The sequence below is a fragment of the Cornus florida genome, unplaced genomic scaffold (assembly GCF_030987335.1).
Source record: "Cornus florida cultivar Cherokee Brave unplaced genomic scaffold, ASM3098733v1 CherokeeBrave_3.0.0_Hap2_Chr09, whole genome shotgun sequence".
Classification (NCBI taxonomy): Eukaryota; Viridiplantae; Streptophyta; class Magnoliopsida; order Cornales; family Cornaceae; genus Cornus; species Cornus florida.
The window spans coordinates 94,428,993-94,451,520 of record NW_026775579.1 but is presented as its reverse complement, the minus strand read 5'-3'; the positions used below and the strand labels follow the sequence as shown (position 1 = coordinate 94,451,520).

At 35.1% G+C, this 22,528-nt stretch overlaps 3 protein-coding genes across 5 annotated transcripts; all 3 read left to right on the top strand.

Annotated features, from left to right (window-relative positions):
* The first annotated feature begins 625 nt into the window (after window positions 1-625).
* LOC132275348 (NAC domain-containing protein 101-like) lies at window positions 626-3,713 on the top strand. The gene is made up of 4 exons (XM_059776814.1): window positions 626-710; window positions 1,360-1,678; window positions 1,816-2,141; window positions 2,879-3,713. Exons 2-4 carry the CDS (start codon window positions 1,462-1,464, stop codon window positions 3,290-3,292), a joined length of 957 nt encoding a protein of 318 aa, XP_059632797.1. The 5' UTR covers window positions 626-710; window positions 1,360-1,461; the 3' UTR covers window positions 3,293-3,713.
* Window positions 3,714-7,827: 4,114 nt separating this feature from the next.
* Window positions 7,828-17,915, top strand: LOC132275347 (DELLA protein RGL1-like). Of its 3 annotated transcripts, XM_059776811.1 has the most exons (3): window positions 7,828-8,096; window positions 13,136-13,196; window positions 13,740-17,915. In XM_059776811.1, the coding sequence occupies exon 3, from the start codon at window positions 13,991-13,993 to the stop codon at window positions 15,758-15,760; it is 1,770 nt and encodes a 589-aa protein (XP_059632794.1). In that variant the 5' UTR covers window positions 7,828-8,096; window positions 13,136-13,196; window positions 13,740-13,990; the 3' UTR covers window positions 15,761-17,915. The 3 variants fall into 3 exon arrangements, with proteins under 3 accessions (XP_059632794.1, XP_059632795.1, XP_059632796.1); XM_059776812.1 differs by lacking the exon at window positions 13,136-13,196; XM_059776813.1 differs by lacking the exons at window positions 13,136-13,196; window positions 13,740-17,915 and adding an exon at window positions 9,487-11,795.
* Window positions 17,916-20,156: 2,241 nt separating this feature from the next.
* On the top strand, window positions 20,157-21,641 carry LOC132273176 (DELLA protein RGL2-like). The gene has a single exon (XM_059774195.1). The coding sequence runs from the start codon at window positions 20,157-20,159 to the stop codon at window positions 21,639-21,641; it is 1,485 nt and encodes a 494-aa protein (XP_059630178.1).
* Window positions 21,642-22,528: the final 887 nt, after the last annotated feature.

Sequence of the window (22,528 nt, the reverse complement as noted above, 5' to 3'; positions counted from 1 at the left end):
GGACAGTTGAATGATACATCAGTGCAGGATGGTGGAGGCCAACAACAATAAATCTATTCAAGACAAGCTCGGCAATGTGTTATTGGTTTCGTGACGTCGTTGACATATTTTAGTTACAAGAATATAAATGGAAGAAGTGAAGGAACCACCAAAACAGACTGGATTATGCATGAGAGAATAAGGTAAATTGATCAAGTAAAATTAATTAATTCAATATATATATATATATATATATATATATATATATATATATATATATATGCATGTTCATGAATAATTTTGATACTTAATTTAGTGTAAAGCTTGACTTGAAATTTAGTTACTGTGTTAGCTTCCTTTGGTGAAGTTGTTTGCCAGTTTGTGCTTCATGAAGAGTTTTTTTTTTTTTCCTCGGAAATTCAATCAATTTATTGACTAATGACTGTACAAAGTCCAAACTACAAACCACATTAGTGGAGAAGAGCCAGTGGGCCAAAAACAACAAAAAGATGCCCAATTATAGGGCCAAAAAACAAATGAACCCCTACCATGGCCCAACATATGGAGGATGAAAACCAATCTAGCCCAAATTGACCTAGGACACCAATAACATCCTCTAGCCCGAAAGCCCATTGAACATCATCAGTTAATTGAAATCCGGTTAAGACAATGCTATATCATCTCCCTTCTGGCGAATCTGGTGCTCTTGGAGAGGAAGCTTAGAATTGCTGGTAATTTCTGAATTTTCGATTTCCTCTCTGTTGAATCTGCAACATATATATATATATATATATATATATATATATTGGCTCCACAGAGAGCCAATTGTGGTGCCAGAAAAACATGTGGCTTCCATCATCAATCTTTGCACACACCAGGTGTTTGAAGAATGGTCTGAGCTGCAATAGCGCACCTCTGAGGAATGTTGAGTTCCCAAAAACACTTGTTTTTTATTTGATGGTCATGAATCCATTGAACCGCCACTTTTGTTGTTGATTGTGATATTCCATTCCGTAGATGCTTAAGGCTTTGTTGATAATTAAGCTCCACATTAGGTATATATATGCCCAGTCCACCCTCCTCTTTTGGTCTGCATACTTGGAGCCATGCTACCTTTAGCTCTCTCACTATAATTAGGAATGGACATATAAAGTTCGTGCATATGTGAAAAAGATGCAAAAATTAAAGATTACACAAAATATTAGTATTTTTTTTTTTTTTTTTTTTGTTGATAATTACAAAATATTAGTATTAATATACAAGAAGGAAATTTTTAATTCAGTGAGAATGACTTTTTTATTTTCTCTTTATCATATTAATTGAAGTTTACTTATTTTGATTTATATATTCATTTATTGTTCTGTTTCGGTGTGAGTGCAGTTCCAAGAATGGGTTTTGTGTAGAATCCAGGATGGGAGTAAAAGAATAAACAAGAAATTATATGAAGGCACTGAGAATTTGCAGCTTCAAATTACTGATCCCATGAGTATTAATCGGTTCAATCAAACAGAACAATGCCTTAGTACTTGTGGTTACTTTGGAAACACTCAAGTACTAGCTGTTGGATATAGGTTTGAACCAACAAATGAAGAACTCATTCCTGGCTACTTGAAGGGGAAGCTTAATGGTGAACAAGAACTGCCATCCAATGCAGTCATTGATATGGATATCTACGCATGTGAACCATGGTTTCTTTCATGTACGTAATTAATTATATCATGATCTATCTATATTTCTTTAAATTCAATTATTGATTAAATAATCTCTTATATATATATATATATATATATATATATATATATATATATATATATTTCTATAATTATTGTCTAGCAGATGATATTCATGGGTCCATGGGCAATATGGATAATGAAGAGCATGAGCATCAGCGTGATAGATGTTATTTTGTGAATCGAAAGAAGAAATGTGCAGCTACTGATGGAGGGGAGAGGCCGGAAAGAGGTGTGAAAGGGAAGTTTGATGTTGGAGGATATTGGAAGGCCAGCACTGGAGACAAATGCATTCGAAACACCCAACATCTGAATGTCATTGGCTACATCAAAACCTTGACATTTTATAAGTACAAGAACAAGAATAGGAATCGTCAGGAATGCATCAAAACTGATTGGATTATGCATGAATATTGTCTTTCAAGAGAAACGGTACTTACTCTATATATAAAACTCTCAATCAATTAATTTGCGAGCATGTATTCTTTGCTGAGATTATAGTTAATATCAGTTAACAATGGATGTTTTCCATTATTACATCATGATATTGCAATTGGAAAATTTAAGCTAGACATGAAAATAGCTAGCTAGCTAGTTGCACAGTACTCTTGGTGTAGTCAATAGTCCCTTGTTACTTTATGATGTGCTCTGGAGAAACCAGCCACAGAAATTCTTAGGCCTATTTTTCCTAATTTTCACTACTTAGTTTGTGATTGTTTTTTTTAAATTTATCCTTGGTGATGAGCTGCACAAATTAAGACAGATCGGAATGAAAATAAGTAAACCAACCTGAAGTATGTATATGTAATTTCTATATGCAATTGTTATTGACTGATATATTTTTTTTTTCTAGAATGAAAGATGTTTTCAATTAATTCATGTGAGCATTGTATGGTAAAATGTCAAGCTATAAAAAATTGAGTCTTTGCGTGTGTGTGTGTCTCTCTCTATATATATATATATAAGCCATAGATTATAAATCTGTTTGCCATGCATACATGGTATTGATTAGTGGTGTGTTTTAGTTGTATCAGTTCTACTACTAAATTCTTTTGCTTAGTACATGCTTGCTTATTATTCTATTTAATTTATTGTTACTGTAATCATGTCACCCTTTGAAATTTACTTGTAGACATAGTTGATAAATGTTCTGTTTGGGTGTGATACAGTTCCAAAAATGGGTCCTTTGCCGAATAAGGGATAATAGTAAGAAAAGCAAGGAAGAAGGAAAACATAAGAATGAAGGCACTCATGATTTTCAGGAAAGTTCCACCACTACTTGTGTAGAACAAGGAAAATCGAATATGGAATTGGCAATTGCAGAGCAGGAGGACCATTTTGCAAACATGTCCCACCAAGAGCTGCAAGAAAAATCAGACATGGGAGAATTACTACATGAACTGAATTCCACTTGTGAAGAAGGAAAATATGACATGAAATTGGGAACTGCAGCTGAAGAATATTTATCTTGGATGGACGTGAAATCTTTCGGTGATCATGAAGAGCAAGAACAGCATTTTGAAATATTTTGCACCAAGAGCTACAAGAAAAATCAGACATATGAGATATACTACAAGAGCTGAAATCCACTTGTGAAGAACAAGAACAATCTGACATGGAATTGGGAACTTCAGATGCAAAGACTGAAGAATATTTATCTTGGATGGACCTGAAATCTGTATGTGATCATGAAGAGCAAGGAGAGCATTTTGCATACATGTCCTTTCAAGATCTGCAAGAAAAATCGGACATGGGAGAAGTACTACAGGAGCTGAAATCCACTTGTGAAGAACAAGAAAAATCTGACAGCTATAAAGATTTATCTTGGCTGGACCTGTTGAATTTGAGTGATGATGAATTCCCATTTGTGTGTTTTGATTAAACTGTAAATCAGGGAGTCCTTGATCTCCATTCGCATGTATATGACCTTGGCTGAGAAACATCTGACATGATGAGATTGTATTCTATTTTCTTGATATATAAATTGTATACTTTTTGGAGAAAGCATATTATTGAAACCAAAGGAGCAACTAGTCCCATTGATTTGATCCATGATAGTAGAAACTCTTCTATGAATGGAAAATGGGTGTTTGCAAGTGTTGTGAAGCAGAATCTTGACAGGCCATTTTTGTAGTGCTTTGAAAAGCATCAGAAAAGATAGAAAATTGGGCTTCAAATAATAAGCGAAATATTCAAACACACTTCAAGGTAATGGTTTTTTAAAAATGTACAATTTTTTTTTTTTTTTTTTTTTTTTTTCCTAGTTGGGACTCACACACACTGCCTCCACTGAAGTTCGAACCCCTAATCTCCCTTTGAGAAGTAGGAGCCTTGTACCGTTAGGCCACAGGCCTATTGATAAAATGCACATAATCTCACTTGAAAATTTTCAAAGTCTTGAATCCTAGCAGTTATGTTTCTCAAATTAGTTCATAAATCTTAGGTTCTTAGAAGTGAATCCTCTGAGTTGATTCTACCACAAGATCCATAACCAAAGATTTAACAAAATAGAACATGTGCACGTCTATCTCCTAACATTTCAACTGATGATAATGTATACAAATTTAACTTAAAAGGATTCGGGTATTTCAAAATTTTATTTCCTAGCCTTAAATATTCACATATTTTTAGTCTATGTTTTCTTTAAAAACTTTGAAAAAAGTGTCACGCCCCGAACCCCATAACTCGGGTCACGAAGAAAAGAAAGAAAAATAAATAAATAAATTCACTTGAGTAAATAAATAATTAATTAAAAAAAATCGGTGTCTTTCATCACATAAACAACAACAACAACAACAACAACAACAACAACAACAACAACAACAATAATAATAATAACAATAATAATAATTAATTAAATATATATTATATACATGGTCGTCAACATTAAAGGGGGTGGTTGTTGCTAGCATAGTGAACAACTTCATATTTTTCCCAAATAATTTGGACGACCACATGCCTAGAGTGGTATACAATACAATAAGCAAGGAAATTTAATTCACCAATTGGTTCGGGTAATATAGACAACAAAGTCAGTGAGCAACAACACTACAAGGCTTTAAGTGACTAGATGGTACCAGTATCATGATATGAGTGGTGAACAAATCATAAAAAAAAAAAAATGGAATCAATTAGTGGGATCCGCAACTTTACATGTACATAATAGGAAAAATTACCTATAAATGGAGTTAAAGTTTCATATTTACTTAGAGACTGAGTCAAAATTCTATATTTCTCTAAAATTGATTGCTGAGGTGGCACATGGTTTTTTACTGTTTAGAAAATTGTGGTGCCTAAAATGCCCTTCCCTAACAAAAAAGTAGTACCTTCAGTTCAAAAAAGTAGTACCTTCAGTTCAAAAAAGTAGTACCTTCGAAGAAAAAGTAGTACCTTCGCGGGTGTTTAAAAAACATGGTACCTGGACACCAAAAAGTAGTACCTTCAGTTCAAAAAAGTAATACCTTCGAAGAAAAAGTAGTACCTTCGCGGAAGGGTATTTTAGGCACCACAATTTCTAAACAGTAAAAAACCATGTGCCACCTCAGCAATCCATTTTAGAGAAATATGGAACTTTGACTCAGCCTCTAAGTAAATATGGAACTTTAACTCCATTTATATGTAATTTTCCCTACATAATAAGGTAAAGAAAAGAAAAAGGCTTTACAAAAGTGAATCCTGGCATGCACTTATACTGATCGATCAAAAGCCCCAAACAGTGATATTATTAAAAGCTAATTATATAGGCATAATTGTAATGATAATAAGATGCTTGAATAATTAATTTACTATATACATTAAACTATTCAAGTGAGCCCATTTACATACATTATGTAAGAATTGGTCAATCCCACTACACAAATTTATAACTTTAATTCCAAAGCTATGGGATGATAAGGATGCATATAATCTAAATAGAAATTACGGCTCCCGTGGTCTCATTACAATCCATAAAGTGAGAAATAATGTTAAGGGATTATATGAGAAGAGATAAGAGAGAAAATTTCAAAAGAACTCCAAAAGATAGATGGGTGAGTTCTTAAGTTATTTTCCTCCTTCAAAAAAATATAACGAGCATATTATCAATTATAATATCCAAAATATACCATGTGTCAAAATACAAGTTCAAAAGTAAGCTACACAATGGATGTCAAAATTATCACAAGTAGCTCAAAAATATTGTGAAGATCCCAATCAAGCTAGGAATGAGGAACCTCCTCTTGGGCAATGTCCTTCCTGAAAAATATAAGAATCAACGGGGTGAGCAATGAATTTCTCCGTAAGGATGTCTCATGAATATAAACTAGGTTTCTCAAAATTCTACAAACATAGTATGGCCATACAATACAAGGAACATGCGTTCTAACGTCAAGTCTCAAGGGAAACCTAAATAGGATCATTCTAATCTAACATAAATAATATTAATTCATTTATCAAAACAAGCATAAATAATATAGTGTAATGTACATAAATCCACAAATTGCAATAACACATAAATGCCAATTTGAAAATAAAAGTCGAAATCAATTAATGGGATAACTCGGAACACACCCACACTCTCGGTCACATAGCCATGCTATGCGCCTAAATAAAAATAGTCATTCTCGGATTACTAGTCCGACGAAAACTAACCGATTGCTCAATATAAAGTGGGGAAACTCATGTTTCACCCGCGAGCGTCAAACCCTCGCATTCTCAAGTTAACAACCCCCAAGTATCTCACAAAATCAACAAACAAGTCCACAAAAATAATCCATATACCATGATATGCCCAAATTGTACTTCATAAGCGCATATAAATTATACTAATCACACAATCACCTAATGGCATAATCTTTGATGCTATGTCAACAAATTGGGTATTTTAAAGTCATGTGATTTCATGTTATCATTATATCAAATTTCAAATGTGTAAAAGTGTAATATTATCATAGAATTATACATCTTCAAAGTTAACCTTCATAGCATAACAAATATATGATAATTCCATGAACAACCACAACACATAAGGCACTTTAATTACAAATAATTGTATACACTAAGATTTAACACTTTAACAAACATCAATAATGTTAATAATGAAATAAATAGCATGTTACACATGAAAATTAACATAAGAATTCAATAAAACATTATAGACATACAATTAAGTCATTATATAAGCTCTCTAATCTAACCTACACACACAAGTGTATGCATAACTCACACAATGGTCATAAAATTCTAAAAACTCCTAGGTTATAAGCACAATACACCCCTACCTCAAGTTTGGAGCAAATTCTAGCCACTTCTATTGAAGAAATAATAAATGAAGAATTAATATTAAAAAAAAAAAAAAGTACCTTCCTAAAAAATAAATAAATAAATAAAATTCTAGCTACTCCAAAGGAAAAATGTGCTCCAAATCCGAAATTGATTGAATGGTTTTGTTCCTCTCGTAGTCCCCGTCAACTTTCCCTTCTATGGCAAGCTCAAAATCTCAAAGGTTGGAGGTGAAATGGTTGAAAAAAAAAAATGAATGAGAGAGAAAAAAGAGAGTGTCGATGGAGTAGGAGAATGAGAGGGTTTTGGCTTGTCTTCCACTTTTTTTCTCTATACAAACACACATATACATATCATACACATTCTTATCCACACATATCTCACCAACTAGTCAACCATAGGCTCCACTACATAACAAAAGGCAATAATGTCCCACAAATAAAAATAATGCTTATAAGCATAATATAAACAGTACAATTTCATGAATGATGATAATGCAATTAAAAATAAATATAAAAAGAAAATATATATATATATATACTCTGTCCTCACAAAAAGTCAATTCTTCAAATTTCCATAAAAATTGCTTAAACTTTAGAATTCTAAAAAATATAAATTCACATAAAGCCTAAAGTTTATAAAATTTAGGTTTATGTCTCAAAAGTAAACTTTTCATAAATAAGATATTGGAAGAAATGCTATATTTGGGAGAACTGAATCGAGCACTTGGCTAATTTGAAAGTGGAGAAAATTTAAGTAAAACTTTAAACTAATTTTTTTTTTTTTTTTTCAATTCCAAATGGTTTGGACTCAGCTCATGCCAACCCTTCATTAAGCACTTCCCCGCGCCCCCCCCCCCCCCCAATGAAAACCTTTATTCCTAATCTTCATCAACACTTCGTTAAGCCCAACAAAAAATAAATAAATAAATAAAAGTAATTGGTAACACCAAATCAACTCCCAAATTTAAGGGCCGTTTTCGTGACATCAAAACCAAAGTGGGGTTTGCTGTAAAATAGTGGAACACACACACAGTCCAGACCCAAGAGCTGTGTGTAATCAAGCTTTGTCATTCCGAAAGCTTCAAGAAGAAAATAACATTAACAAAACAGTCTTTGAAGCTCCCAGGTATTTTTCCTCTTGTTATCTTCTTAATTGTCTTTTCTCTCATTGTATTCTTCTCCATGTCTTCTTGTTACAGACATCTTTCTTGTTATACCTAAACTGTATTGTCTGTTATACCCGTCCATATATACCTGTGACATAGATTTTCATGTTCATTTGTATTAGTTTGACTAGAAAACTGATTGAAAATTTGAGATTATTGAATTCTTCTTCTCCAATTATGTACTGTTTTTTCATGTTCTTTTGGTAGTAGACAAAGAGGCAGGCTAAAACTAACGTAATTAGAATGGATTTTAAAATGTTAGATGTAAAAATTATAATTCATGTGCAGGGGAGGAACTACCTTATAATTTTTAAATGAGCCCTTATAATAAGCCCAAATTTGTGCTAAACATAAAATATATTTAAGATGGCCCGCCCAAATTCCATAAATACATATTTTCAATCCATAATTCCAGAAAAAAAAAAATTCTACCCAAGAGAAGGAAAAAAATTCTTTTGTTCATATCTTTCTCCAAATTGAATAGATGAAATACTTTTGTTTTATATATGTGCGTGTGTGTGTGCACGCGCGCGTGTGCGTGTGTGTGATAATTGGATTTTACTTTTATGCTCATGCATTCCACTTGAATTTTTTAACAATCGAAATGAAACAATTATTCCTGAAAAGTCAAGCATAACAAAGCTATTTGAAAAAACTGGACCAAAAAAACAGGGGAAAAAAAAAAGAAGCATCTGAGTGAAATGCTTACTACAAAAGTGGAATGTAAATCTAATTTTTTCCATAAATAATATTATACATACTAAGAAATTTATTGTAAAGAAATACAATTTATGTATTCTTTTTAATTGAATTTTCTATATACATATACATGCTAAGAAATATATTGTAAAGAAAAAATTAAATATGTTTTTTTAATTGAATTTTCAAAAAAAATTTTATAAGTAAATTTTCATATTGTTACTTTTCCCACCCCTCCCCAATTGAAATTTTCTGGATGATAAGGTGGATGATGATGATTTTAGGTTGTTTTGGTTTCTAGATAATGCATAGAACTCATCCCATTTGTTGTAGTAGGCTTATTGGAGTGGAAGTAATTATTGCTATATTGGTTTGCAAAGAATGAAGAATATATTTAGTTAATTTTTTCCAAATTTTATCAGCAAGCAAAATAATGCATCGGTTTTTGAATTATTGCCGGCAGAATTTCTTAGGAGATAATGGTTGAAAATCTCCCTAGAAAATTGCAACTCGAATGAGGTCCTCCATATCTATCCGGATCCAAGTCTTTTTGGGTGATTAGAAAATGTACAAAGAAATATATAAATTTCTTGTTTTTCAGCCAGTGAATCCAAACGGCATTCATATAATCTAATTGCTTGCCACATGCAGGCCAGTCGATAACATCAACATCAAGTTACTAGATATGATGTCCTGTTCGAATATGTCAAACTATATAAACTTAAACTATCTGGGAGGCCTTTTTAGACAAAGAAAAGTATTTTGTACTTATGTACAAAAAGATCTAAATTGCTAGTACCTATAGGACGAGTGGAATATTCCCTTTAGAATTTAAAGACCACATTGTAAAAACGTTCAAAGTAGTTTTGCGTTTTGAGGTTGAAAATTTCTCTTTTGAGATAGTGAATAAGTATACCATGGGTTTTGAGAGTTGGGAAGGGGGGAACAGAGTGAAACAAACTCATCCATGTGGAGCAGAAGTTTGGGGAGAGACGGGGCACATCAATTCTTTATGCTCTGATCTTAGGTTCTATCAAGACAATATACCTGGGGAAGGATTTCTAGCGTCTAAATATCAACAAGAGCAGCAACAACGTTCACTTTGGGATTTTGAGATTTTAGATGATTTATATCTGGATATCGTTTCCCCACCATTTCAGTCATGTGAAGAAGAGATCACAAAGTTTGTTGATGTCCAGATTGAAAATTCAGAGCCTGTTGAAGCATATAATGAAAGGCCATCTGCATTTCCTTCCACCTCTCTTGGAATTTTGAAGAACTATGGAGGTGGTATCAGACGATTGAAGGAAGAAAAGACAAATGTCCCAGCTTATGATACAGCATACACCAAGTCGAGTGGCCGGAAGTTATCTACTGAAGAAATTATGCGGCTAGCTGGGGAGAAGTTCATTCAATTCTCTTCCCAAAGGACCGATGATCTCTGCTTGATTGGACATCCCTTTGATTGTTCTTTTCTTGGCCTCTCCAATGAGGAGACTAGAGATGTGGAACTCGTTCAATATCTTCTAGCATCCGCTGAAAAAGTAGGTCAGCAACAATTCGACCGTGCAAGCAAACTCCTCAACCATTGTGATCAATTGTCTTCCAGTACTGGGAATCCTGTTCAAAGAGTAGTTTACTACTTTTCGGAAGCTCTTCGAGAGAAGATCAATATAGAAACAGGAAGAATCAGATCAAAGGATTTGGGAAAGAAGCACACGTTAGATCTCGAAGAGGCAGTGAGGGGTCCTAATCTCACCCTCATTGCATTTCACCAAAAGGTGCCCTTTATTCAGGTTTGCCAATTCACTGGAATGCAAGCCATTCTCGAAAGTGTAGCAGAGGCGAAAAAGGTCCATATTATTGATCTTGAGATCAGGGGTGGGACTCATTGTACAGTCTTGATGCAAGCTCTTGCTGCTCAACGTGAGTACCCCACTGAGCTTCTCAAGATAACTGCCGTTGGAACTGAATCAAAAGCAAAAATCGAGGATATAGGTAAGCAGTTGATAAGTTTTGCACAGTCCATGAACTTACCCTTCTCCTTCAATGTAGTTATGGTATCAGACATGCTAGATCTCAATGAAGACCTTTTTGAGCTAGATGCAGAGGAGGCAGTTGTTGTCTACTCACCATACATATTGAGGACCATGATTGCACGGCCAGATAGGCTGGAACGTCTGATGAGTGTGATGAGAAACATTAATCCTTGTATAACGGTGGTTGCTGAAATTGAGGCAAACCATAATTCACCAGTTTTTGTGAGCCGTTTCCTTGAAGCTTTTTTCTACTATGGCGCATTTTTTGAATCCCTGGAAGATTGTATGGATCAGGACCCACATAGAATGATTTCAGAATCATATGTTTTCCATGCAATACGGAATATTGTGGCAGCTGAGGGAGAGGAGAGGATGATTCGACACGTCAATATCAATGTATGGAGGGCTTTCTTTGCACGGTCTGGGATGACAGAAATAGAACTGAGCACATCATCCTTGTATCAAGCAAGCTTGCTGGTTAGCAACTTTGCTTGTGGGAGTTCTTGCACACTTGTCATGGATGGGAAGTGCCTAACTATTGGGTGGAAGGGAACACCAATATATTCTCTGTCAGCTTGGAAATTCAAATGAGAGGAATTACGTGAATACTCTCAAATTTGATTTAACTCTCCCACTTAATAGTCTTTTCTGAATTCTGTATAAAGTCGTCAATTATATTCGCATTTTTCGGTCAACTCTCAATGTCAAGCCAAACATTTTTAGAGGGATTGCATGACTCTGATTATTTTTCATTGTTGATTTCTTCACATTTGTGCTTTTGTATAGAGCATAGATCATATTTGTCTATGCGGTTGTTTGGGCCTTCTCATGTGGCTATGGTGATTCTATGCTCTAATTCTACTTACTCAAAGCATGATGTTGAATCCTATATGATCTTGATCATTGCATGTCTCGTTGATACTTGAGTTCTTGGGTTCGTGAGCACTTTTTATTTTCTGCAAGTTCTAATTTCATTCTTTTATAGTTTTTGTTTTTCCTAAGTAAGATTTTATTAACAAACAAAACAGCTACAAAAGACAAGGTGAGGGCATACCCTCAGAATACAAGTGACTAAAAGAATTCCACTTCCACAATCCAGCTAACAAAAAGAGCAATAACCAACAATTTACAAGGGCAAGTGCCTACAAACATAGATCAAGAAATAGTTATTGTAGTGTTCTTTTTTACCTTTCAATTTGGTATGTTATTGTTACTTAAATGCACGTCTCTTTGATAAAATAACTTCTGATATACATTTTATGTCTTCGTGAGGTATGCAGAATGATTAGAAATAACAATGCATTTTATGTCTTCTGAAACCAAATATTTTCATTCATCAAACATTTTATTCTTTTCATAGTGAACATCTTAACAATTCTAATGGATATAGATTGAAATGGACTCATTTCAAACAAAGGATAATCCTAAGTCCACTCAAACTCATATGATTTTTTTCATTCATAAGCTCTTTATTTATTTATTTATTTTTTTGGTTAGGTGAATACTCACACATACACCCACAAATGTTCACTATGGGGCTCAAATCTGTTCCTTTTCATTTGAGGGAGGAGATTTGGTTGGAAACTTAGTTTGATCAAGTAAACTTTGGGTCAAAATTTTAGTATATTTACTTGCTCAAAACTGTTTCGATTGAATGTGAATTTGAATCCAAGCTAAAAATTAATCCTGCTTGGGCATGGGCCTGGTGGACTTTGGCCTGGCCCAAAGTGTTAAAACGATTCGGGTCAGGTCAGTTCAGAAGGGCCGCATTCATGTTATCTCCGACATATTTTTATTTAATTTTCATTGCATATCTAGTTATTTTCCTTCTTCTTTAATTTTTCTTATTTTCTCAGATGATTTTATTAATAGTTTTCGTACTGGCAGTTCCCCAAATATGTCAGCTTGTTTGTGGACCTTAGTGTCACTTTGTTTTCACATCCTTATTTTAGTCCTTAAGACAACCATCAAAGCATTAAGAATGCCATAATTTTTTTGTATTTACTGATATTTCATAATCTGTTGCTACAACCAAGTCCTTGCAATTGTCGCAACGGCAGCCTATGTTGATAACATCAACATCTCAATGTCTCATTCGTTGGATGGAATTCCAAGAAATAAATTGTATATAAATACATTTCAGTATAATATGATGTCTGCAATTTTTTCTGTGGTGAGAGAGAGAGAGAGAGTATTATTATAAATGTTACAATTATCCTGTTCACAAAAATAAATAATCTCTTATATACCCTCATAAACAGGAACCCTCTTTAAAGCTCCCAGGGAATTTCCCGTTTGTTATATTCTTAATTATCTTTTCAGGTATTATTTTCTTGTTCTTCTGTCTTTATGTTAAAGATCCTTCTAAATATATTCATACTGTTGTCTGTTACAATACATATCCATGATGTAGCTTTCCTTGTTCATTTATTTAATTCATTATTCTATGTTACTTTACTACCCTTTTTTAGCTGATTAGAAATCCAAGGCAAAAGAACATAGAATTGTCAAAGACTTGCGCTTTTCAAATACTGAACAAAACTCAGTTCATGTGTTGGACAATTTTCCTAGGCTCAGTTGTGAGGAGGTTAATATTGCTTTATCAGATTTGAAAAAAAATTAAGAAACTATCTAGTTATTTTTTCAAACAGAGGACCACTTTTTGTAACGTCGCTGGTGATTTTCTTAGGAGATTCTGATTTCAGATTGAAATTTTCTATAAAATCGCAACTTGACTGTGGTTAGTATCCATTTAAATCTAATTCTTGCTTGGATGATTGAGAAAATTTAAATAGAATTTATAAAATTGTATCCTGCAAATTGAAATGACATTGATATAGTTAAATTGTTGCTTGCTGCATGCAGGCTGAGCGATAACATCGAACACATCAGCATAAATGTTACTACTATGACGCTCTTAGGTGGTGGATATGTTAAATAAATTATTTTTGTGGGAAAATAGATACAATCTAGAAGGTTTTAAACAATTAGAAGTACTTAGTATATCTGTAAAAAGTTGAAATTGCTAGATCTTTAGGATTATTGGACTATGCTATGCTGTCTGGAGTTGAGAGACCATATTGAGAAAACGTTAATTGTAGTTTCAATTTTGAGTGATGAGTGCAATGAATTTTTTTGAGAAATTTGGTTTTGCTGGATATCTGGACAATTATAGTCCTTATGAGGATTTTAGTGTGGAAGGAGAAAACTTGGTGAAACAAATTCATCTGTATGGAACAAAAGTCTGGGGAGAGCCAGGGCCGATTGGTTCATTTTGCCCTGATCAAGACAGCACTGCTGAGGAAAGATTTTTGTTGTCCAAAAATCAACAAGAGGAGCAACAACAATTATGTCCAGGTTTTGGGATTTTAGATGATTTATGTTTGGATGTAGCCTCTCTACCATTTCAGTCTTCTCAAGTAGAGATTCCAAAGTTTGCTTGCGTCCAAACTGAAAATTCAGAGCCTGTTAAACCAAATAAGGAAGAGCCACACGCATTTCCTTTGACCTCATTTGGGATTTTAAAGGACCATGGAAGTCGAGTCAGACAGTTGAAGGAAGGAAAAACAATAGTGCCAACTTATGATACAGCATGCACTGAGCTGGACGGCCGGAAATTATCAACTGAAACAATTATGCGGCTAGCTGGAGAAAAGTTCATCCAAAGCTCTGCCCAAAGGGTTGATGATCCCTTCATGATTAACCATCCCTTCAGTAGTTCATATATTGGCCTCTCTGATGAGGAGGCTAAAGACGTGGAACTTGTCCAGTATCTACTAGCTTCCGCTGAAAAAGTAGGTCAGCAACAATTCGATCGTGCAAGCAAACTCCTGAACCACTGTGCCAGCTTGTCTTCTAGAATCGGAAATCCTGTTGAAAGAGTAGTTTACTATTTTTCTGAAGCTCTTCAAGAAAAGATTGATCAAGAAACAGGAAGAATCAGGCCAAAAGGTTTTGGAAAGAAGCACTTATTAGACCTTGAAGATGCATTGAGGGGCCCGAATGTCAGTATCATTGAAGTTCACCAAAAGGTGCCCTTCTCTCAGCTTATCCATTACGCTGGAATGCAAGCCATCACAGAAAATACGGCTGAGGCAAAAAAGGTCCATATAATTGACCTTGAGATCAGAAGCGGAATGCAGTATGCAGTGTTGATGCAAGCTCTCGCAAGTCGATGTGAAGGCCCGGTTGAGCTTCTCAAGATAACTGCCATTGGAACTACAGCAAAACCAAAAATTGAGGAGACAGGTAAGCGGCTGATGAGTTTTGCCCAGTCCTTGAACTTACTCTTCTCTTTCAATGTAGTAGAGGTATCAGACATCCTAGATCTCAATGAAAACCTCTTTGAGCTAGATGCAGAAGAAGCAGTTGCTGTTTACTCATCATATTTGTTAAGAACCATGATTGCAGGGTCAGATCGGGTAGAACATTTGATGAAAGTGATAAGAAACATTAAGCCACGTATTATGTTGGTTTCTGAAGTTGAGGCGAACCACAATTCACCAGTTTTTGTGAATCGTTTCCTTGAAGCTCTTTTTTACTATGGTGGATATTTCGATTCCCTGGAAGACTGTATGGATCGGAATGACTCACATAGATTTTTTTTTGAATCTGTATGTCTTTTTAATACAGTAAGGAATATTATTGCAGCTGAGGGAGAGGAAAGGATTACCCGACACGTAAATATCAATGCTTGGAGAGCTTTTTTTGCACAGTTTGGGATGAAGGAAATAGAACTGAGCTCATCATCTTTGTATCAAGCAAGCCTGGCGGTTAAGAACTTTGCTTGTAAAAGTTCTTGCACACTTGGTATGGATGGGAAATGTCTGATTATTGGGTGGAAGGGAACGCCAATTTATTCTCTTTCTGCTTGGAAGTTTCTATGAGGGGAATGAATGGATTTATCAGTCTCCCATTTAATTCTTTTTTTATGATTCTGTATAAAGTTTCCAATTGAACTTGCACCTTTCTGATGAGCGCTCATTGTCAGGTAAAATACTGTGAGAGGGATTGCAGGAGTATTTGAAGATTTATCATGATAAATGCCTTCACAACTCTGCTGATGTACAGAGCAAAGTTCATGTTTGGGTTTGCTTATCCTGTGCTCTTATTCCACTTGTTGAAAGCGTGTTGAAATCATCTATGATCACAATTATAACTTGTCCCTTTGATACTTAATTCATGAGTGTATGTTCTGTTTTTTTATCCTCTATTTTCATTTTTGTGAAGTGTGTCTTACTTTTCTGATATTAGTCCGTCTCAGGGTGACAGAATCTGCAGCACCTATGAAAATGCTAACACCAGAAATGTGTGTGTTTTTCAATCTTCTAAAGAGTGAACTGGGAAACAGTAATTCCTGAAAGCGGTTAATATTCAAAAAAATGCAAAATTCTCCTCAGGTGCCAAAAAAATAAATGTCTCTCTCCTCAGTCCTTTCCACTCTGAGACTTTCCATCACTGGAACTCGTCGACTACATGTAAAACAAAATGTTGTAGTGCCACCCTAGGGCAAAGAGTTCCAATTATATGATTGTTAGAGATTTGGAGAACGCTTTTAATAGTTTTCCTAGAGATATGATATGTTAGATTTATGAAAACAAGTAGATATACTAACATGATAAATTACATATGATGGAGTAGTAACTATAGTAAGAATAGTTGGAGAAGAAATGTGTAAACTTTTTATTACTATAAACTTACAATCGAAATCAATACTAAGTCTCCTTTTCTTTTTCTTTTTATTTAAGTATATGCTATCTGTTAATGATATTATTTTGATTATGAAACTAATGTAAAAATTAATTCTAAATTAGAAGTCTAGAGGGGAGCATTACAATGAAGGGTTGAAGTTTTGAAAAATAGTAGAAACTAACATTGAAAACATGGAACATGACTTTTAACAAACAATAAATGTAAGTTGAACTTCTATGATTAAACTCCTTAGTTTTCCCACTCTCTTAGCTTAGCAAGCTTGTATCCTCCCATTATTTTTTTTTTACACATAATTCAGAATAAAGATCATTGGATGTTCTATATTTACAACTCTTTTAACTTCTTTATTTACACATTTGTATCTTTCATAAATTTTTCTATTTTTACCAAAGTTTATGACACTCCCTTCTTGTTTTAATTATGGTTTGAACTTTTTCTTTCACCATTAAGTTGTGTTCAACAATGACCCTTTTCCTTTTTATTCTGATCTCCATCCTCTATTTCATTCTCATCTCTAGAAAGCATTTTTTGAACAATGTTTGATGGTGGGAACAGAACCTAGCATGTCAGCCTTGTACTTGAGCGAGGCTGGTGGTTAAGAACTCTGGTTGTGGGGGTTCTTTCAAACTTGATATGGACAGAAAATGCTAATTATTGGGTGGAAGGAAAAACCTATATATTTCTTTCTGCTTGGAAGTTGTACTAGGAGAAATAGAAAATATTAAGGGACTAAAATACGAGTTCTAAATCTCTTATCAGCTAACCACTGTCTTCCATGTGACCCCAACGGAGTTGATAAGATCACAATTCCTACTCTGTGCCAGATATTGTTATATAAAAAATTTAGGATTAGATAGTTTAGGCTTTTCTTTACAGTCCTTCAGCTTTGTGTAAGTGGATTTTTTTCTTGATTTTGTCTGTATGCATGAAAGCTTCCTTTTATTTTCTTTGTTGGTTGATAAAGTTCTCGTTGCTTTTATGAAAATATGTGTTCCAGCCACTCCAGAAAAAGTTCAGACATTTTAGGACTTACACTCCCTGAATCCAATCACTACTCCTTTGGCTACCTTAGGCAAATGAATTTAACCATTGTGCTTGGCATCCAAGATCATGGCTGTTGGATTCATGCCGATGGTGAACATGGTTCAATTCCATGCCTGTTTATCCACAGCTCCGCTAGGGTACTGCAACTGTGACCAATTAAACTATCTAGCATTCAATTTGAGTAGTGGCAGATTAAATTGTATGCACGCCACCAAAAGGATCTAGGCCACCAAAAGGATCTTGTTTGCTTGATGCTGATTAAGAAAGGTGCATCTGTCAGCTGATGGAGACTATAAAAAAGGGGGGGGGGAGGTGGGGGTGGGCTGAATAATGGTTTGGTTTCAAATCATTATCCATCAGGGGATTATAGAAATAGATGATGAGTAATCTTTGTCCTATGAGAATCTAGAATAGCATACCTATACAACTAGCAATTATACCATCCAGATTGAGGAGTACGGTTCTTTTCATGAGACTTCCAGTCCATAAGCTTGAAGGTATTCTGATACATTAAGATGAGGGAAAGTCTTATATAAGCACACAAAGAGTGAGGACCTGCTGGGGTACATCTAAGACCAAAGATTGTCTAGTAAAGAACAACTTCTGCAGCCTGCAGGGCTTGCATTACTGGGCTTTTTAGGATTAAAGCCTGCTACATCAATAGGTAAACTGTCAATGCAGCAAGAATCATGCTGAGCTTGACACATTTTCCAAAGACAATGAAGCATCTCCCTTCATCTCAAGTTGGCCAGAACAAGAGATTAGCTCTCAGCTCATGGTTCACCTTGGCTAACATTCAAATTAGACTATTTACTATATGACTGTGCATAGAAATTGCTCAGGCAGAATAGTTGGCTATTTTTCAATACCGAGAAATTCAGTCTGGAAGAGTCCTTTTCTATTTCTTCTGTAGCCTTTTGAGAGAAACTGGATTGAAATACAACAAATATTGCATTAAAGGGTTTGGGATATAAGAGGCATCGATGCTTCTGATTTCTTGCCATTGCATGTAACTTTTTCTGATTAATCTTAATTAAATTCCCTTAATCTACAGCATTAAGAAACTGAACAGGATGATTTCAGAATTGGCATGCGTTGGACAGAATCCAGAAAAGAGGAGAGGACAATTTGACAAATGAAGTCATCCATACAATCTAATGATTTTGCTTTCGTGTTCAAATGGTTTTTTCATTTAAGAATCATTATTTGGTGCAATAAGTAAAAATTTTGGTGCCATCCTCAACCTCAACACACCTTTGTGAGTGTGCCCTACCTTCATGGAGAGAGAGAGAGGTTTCTTGGTTGCTTATTTCATGATAACCATTTTTTGGCCTCAGGCATAAGAATCAATTTCCAGACTCCAGCACCGAGAACATTCCTAAGAATATGGAGTGGTCTTGTCTTGATCAACTTATGGAATTTTTGACAGCTCCAATTAACAATGATTGGATCGGTTATTGTGAAGAAATGGACACACAAGGAAACCCATAACAGCTTACCCATGACAACTAGTCATCTGTTTGTTTTCTTATTTAATTTACCTTTTACTGGTTGTACCATGTCTTCTTATTTGTCATCAAGTGAGACTATTCTTCATAAAATATGTTATGCTTACTTGTCTCTTCTATCATATTTTTTTCCTTTTCCTTTCCGAATCTTTTTCTTTTGTTAATCTGTCTGATGTTGCTGACTGAGTTTCTTAGGATTTTCTTTTGCTTTTACGGAAATATCGCACCTTGTTTGGATTTATATCCTTGCTTCTGTTGTAAGTCGGATTGTACGTCGGATGGAAGACAAATTGGTAACTCAGACGTGAAAGCTGAAGTTACTATTTTATTGTTGTGGTTGATATGTCGACAAAGCTTGATAAAACCTTTTTCTAACTGTTTGGATTTGGTTTGCATGAATCTTGTCATCATTCTGTTCTATTTAAAGTCCTAGTATTAGCAAATCAAAATGCTATCATATTTTTCTTATTATCTTAATCACATAATTTTGGTTTTTCATTTCCACTAATACTACCCCAAATCTGAATCGTATTTCTCATCTTCACTGGTGCAGTTATTAGTTCTCGTATACATCATCAAACCATTTTAATCAATTATATCCTTCATCTGCAAATGGTGTTACTTTAACTATCTCGTGAATATGTTTTATATCTCTAGTTTGTCCTCTGGCATACATCCTTCTGATCTCTATGACTGACATATTTGTTTGCCAAAAAAGAATTTAAAATAAATAAATAAAGAAAAAATAAAAAGGAAACAACTTTTTTACATTATCTACTTGTTATTGCCCACTCCTGCATGGTATCATGACTGCTTGTATCTGTTGTGTAGATATATTCTTATTCAAGCAAGAAGCATGCAGGAAATTTTCCATTCTGTGTCGGTGAATACTCTGTTATCTTTCAATTCATGCCTTTCTGTTGCAAGTAGTTTGTGCTTATGGTTCTTTACAGATCAATCATGTGGAGTAAAAAGGAAGAATCACATTGTTACTTATAAACAGATGATTTAAGGAGAGATGGATTCCAATTGCTCAGAAATCACAAAGAAGCGCAAAATACCAACCAGAGTTGCAGGCCCTGTGGAATCAAAGAAGGAACCATGTCAATTATCTTTAGCATCATCGTTAGACATTTTGAACAAATATGGAAATAGACTGAAGCGTTTCAACAAGGAGAAGCTAAAAGAGTTTACGTCTGATGGTACACCATGTGATACAACTACTGCACAGGAATTATCAACTGGAGACATCATAAGGCTAGGAAGAGCAAGATTTCTTCATCATGTCACTCAATGGTCCGATGATCCTTCCATGCTTATTGATCCCTTTAAAAATCCCCTTTGCGGTTATTCTTATGAGGTTCTTAGAAATGTGGAACTTGTTGAAATCCTTCTTGCTTCTGTTGAGAAGGTTAGCAACAAACAGTTTGATCGTGCAATAAAATTGCTCAGCAAGTGCGAGCAGATGTCTTCGGCCAATGGTAATCCAGTTGAAAGAGTTGTTCACTATTTTGCTGAAGCTCTTTCTGAGAGGATCGATCGAGAAACGGGTAAAGTTTCAAAGGAGGGTGACAATAGGCATGCCATGGAAATTGAAGACGCTATGACGAATCTCAAGCCTGCTTTTGTTGTGTGTCTAGAAAAGCTTCCCTTCTGTCAAGTCACTCAATTCACTAACATCCAGGCCATCTTGGACAGTGTGGTCTCTGCTAAAAGGATCCATTTGGTTGATATTGGAATTAGAAGTGGGATGCAATGGACGGTCTTGATGCAAGCTCTTGCAGTTCGGTATCAATGCCCATTGGAACTTCTTAAGTTAACTGCAATTGGAACACCTAGACAGAGTATTCAGGAGACAGGTGATAGGTTGGTGTCTTTTGCCAAGTCCATGAACATACCCTTCTCTTTTAGAACAGTTGTGGTACCAGACTTCGAAGATCTCAAGGAAGATCTCTTTGAATTAGAGGCTGGTGAAGTGGTGGCCGTTTACTCAACAATGATTCTATCAAACATGTTAGCACGGCCCAGTCGCTTGGAAGCTCTAATGGGGGTTATTAGGAACCTCCGTCCATCTGTAGTGGTGGTAGCAGAATCAGAGATGAATACAAATGAAGCAACTTTCATGGATCGCTTTGTCGAAGCACTCTCTTTCTATGGTGTACTTTTTGATTGTATTCGGACTTGCGTGGATGAGTCAGATCCGTGTAGGATCACCACAGAAGCAGAATTATTTGGGCGGTGTATTCAGAATATGGTCGCTACTGAGGGTGAGGAGAGGACGTATCGGCATGTGAAGATTGATACTTGGAGGAATATTTTTGCAAGGTTTGGAATGGTAGAAACAGAGCTGAGCTCATCATCTTTGTATCAAGTGAACCTGCTGATTAAGAAGTTTGCTTGTGGGAATTTCTGCACAATTGATTTCAATGGTAAATGCTTGCTTCTTGGGTGGAAGGGAACGCCAATTCATTCTATTTCTTCTTGGAAGTTCCATCAGGGGTAGAAGGAGAGAGCAGGATTGGAAATATGGATCTGAGATAGCATGCTGCAGCACTCTTTCAAGGAGTACTGGTTTGATGAAAAAAATAAAGCACGGTGTAGGAGTTGCACACCCAAAGATAAGTTATCGCTCCTTTATTTCATTCTTCATCACTTGTTTGAACTTAACAGAAGTCCAATAAGTTCTCAGCTAAAAACTGTGTTCAACAAAACTGATACCACTGTCTCATTCCTACAAATCTGTAGAATTCGTGAAGGAGCTAGTCCGTATACAAACAAGCAGAACCAAGCATTCCTTTGAGTTCACCTCTTATCTTTCACTCCTTACGGACTCACTGGCTAGGCTCACTTTTATTTTCTGAGAAATTTCATTTTCGATACTATGCAACATCGTATTCATTGTGGCAATCCAAGAGAAGCATTTGTTATGCACTGATATTTTCTTCTTCTACTTCTTCTTTTGTTTCTTTTTCTTTTTTGTGCCTGTGCATAGTTACATACCATATCTGAAGGCAAGCAAGTCCATTTCAATTTGTACTCTCTCTCTCCTGGAATCTTTGAATTAAAACTAGAGCATTGCCCATTTGTCTATTTTTTTCTGAGTGATATGCATAACAAATGTGGATGAATCAATATTGCTAGAAAATAATTTTAAGTGGAAGATAGAAAGATATTTGTGTGCAATGCTAGCTTAGGGGAACTGATTAGACATTCCAGAGAAAGCTGTTGAAACTCTTCTCCAAGATGACAGAATTGGGAAAAGAGGGAATAAGTCACATAGATATGCATTTTAGGCAGCTTTTAACCATTCAGGCCTACTTAATTATCAGTAGCAAATCTTCATGGAATGTATGGAGAGTTCTTGCTTGGTTTCTAAACTGTTTGTGAATG